Here is a 1,479-nt window from a genome sequence, read left to right on the forward strand (position 1 = left end):
TGCTATTTAAACCATTACTTGTTACGAACATTATCTTAAATTTAAATTATGATCTCCACTCTCTTTTTCTTGGTGGGTGAAGAGAGACTACAAATTTAATACAATGGTTTGGTGGTTGCTTCGACTTCATATCGTATATCCAACTTCCTGTCCCGAGCTTTCTATGCTAACCCTTAATCAAGTGGTGACTTTAATAGCCGAATTTAGTTCAATGCGAAAGTCACTAGGGTTGTTTCAGGGCCTCTCATTGATCCATTTCAACTATTTAAACTCTCTACACCCATGCATTTCCATCCATTTGCCTACTCCATTAAGACCATAGCAGAGGTGTTATAGATCATAAGAAAGAATGGCTCCTCAGGTTGCCAGTGATGATAAGAAAGCCGGGGCAGAGATCTACCACGGAAACGAAATTTGCAGGAAGAAAACCATGGAATTTCTGGAAGAGGTAGGCCTTCCTAATGGCCTCATACTGCTTGATGATATTCAAGAATGTGGGTACGTGAAGGAAACTGGGCTTGTGTGGATGAAGCGGAATAAGAAGGTTAAGGTTGAGCACGAGTTCAAGGCAATTGGGAGATTGGTACAATATGGCACAGAGATCAGTGGGTATGTTGAGCAACAGAAGATGAAGAAGGTGAGTGGAGTGAGGAGCAAGGAGCTTCTTGTGTGGATCACCTTCTCTGAGATCTCCATTGATGATCCATCCAGCGGCAAGATTTGCTTCAAGAGTGCTATCGCTGGGATTAAGAAGACCTTCCCTGTCGGTGCCTTTGAGATTGAAGAGAATGATAACAGGTAAATGATGGGCTCTTTTAAGTAAATAAATATTGTTTTAAATAATTTTGTAGCAGAGAGTGTGCACTGGACTAGTACGCTTCATTTAAGAGATTTGAATAGCCCGTAAATGTTTGATAATTTTGATATCTACTCTTGATAAATTCTTTAAAATGATATCATATTTCTTTTCTCGTTTGACAACTAAAAGTTGATTTAAATCTCTAAGCCATCTACGTGTTATATGCAGAATTCGCAGCGTTAGTAATGGAAACCGTAAATGGATTGAAAGATGAATTAGAGTGTATATATATATATATATGAATTATTCATATGTATAGTCCGAGTGTTAATAATGTAAATGGTAAATCCACTGAAAGATGAATTGGTGTGTATATAAATACACATTATTGATCATTGTCTCGTCTTTGTAAGTAACGTAAACTTTGCATTGGTGATGATGAAAAGGTTAAATGCTATTTTTTCAGTTTTTCATATTTATTGATTTCTCCAATCTCAATTGTGCAGGCTGACATAGATGATAGATATATTGTTATTACCTATCTGTTATTTTTATATGGTGGGGATTTTGTAACTATGTATTGTCGTTTTGTTTTCTCCAATTTCAATTTTGCATATTTATTACTGAGATAGATGTATTGTTATTTTGGTGAGATAGATTACATATATATTGTTATTTTG

General features: G+C 35.8%; 1 protein-coding gene across 1 annotated transcript; it reads left to right on the forward strand.

Annotated features, from left to right (window-relative positions):
* The first annotated feature begins 251 nt into the window (after window positions 1-251).
* Window positions 252-802, forward strand: LOC149181818 (uncharacterized). Its single transcript, XM_089418404.1, has one exon. The coding sequence runs from the start codon at window positions 350-352 to the stop codon at window positions 800-802; it is 453 nt and encodes a 150-aa protein (XP_089274530.1). The 5' UTR covers window positions 252-349.
* The last annotated feature ends 677 nt before the right edge of the window (window positions 803-1,479 follow it).

Source organism: Pinus tabuliformis, chromosome 3_2 (genome assembly GCF_031772625.1).
Source record: "Pinus tabuliformis cultivar Carrire ecotype Pingquan chromosome 3_2, CPIR1, whole genome shotgun sequence".
Taxonomy (NCBI): Eukaryota; Viridiplantae; Streptophyta; class Pinopsida; order Pinales; family Pinaceae; genus Pinus; species Pinus tabuliformis.

Coding starts and splice junctions, on each gene's coding strand:
- LOC149181818 (XM_089418404.1), top strand. CDS start 350: ATGGCTCCTCAGGTTGCCAGTGATGATAAGAAAGCCGGGGCAGAGATC.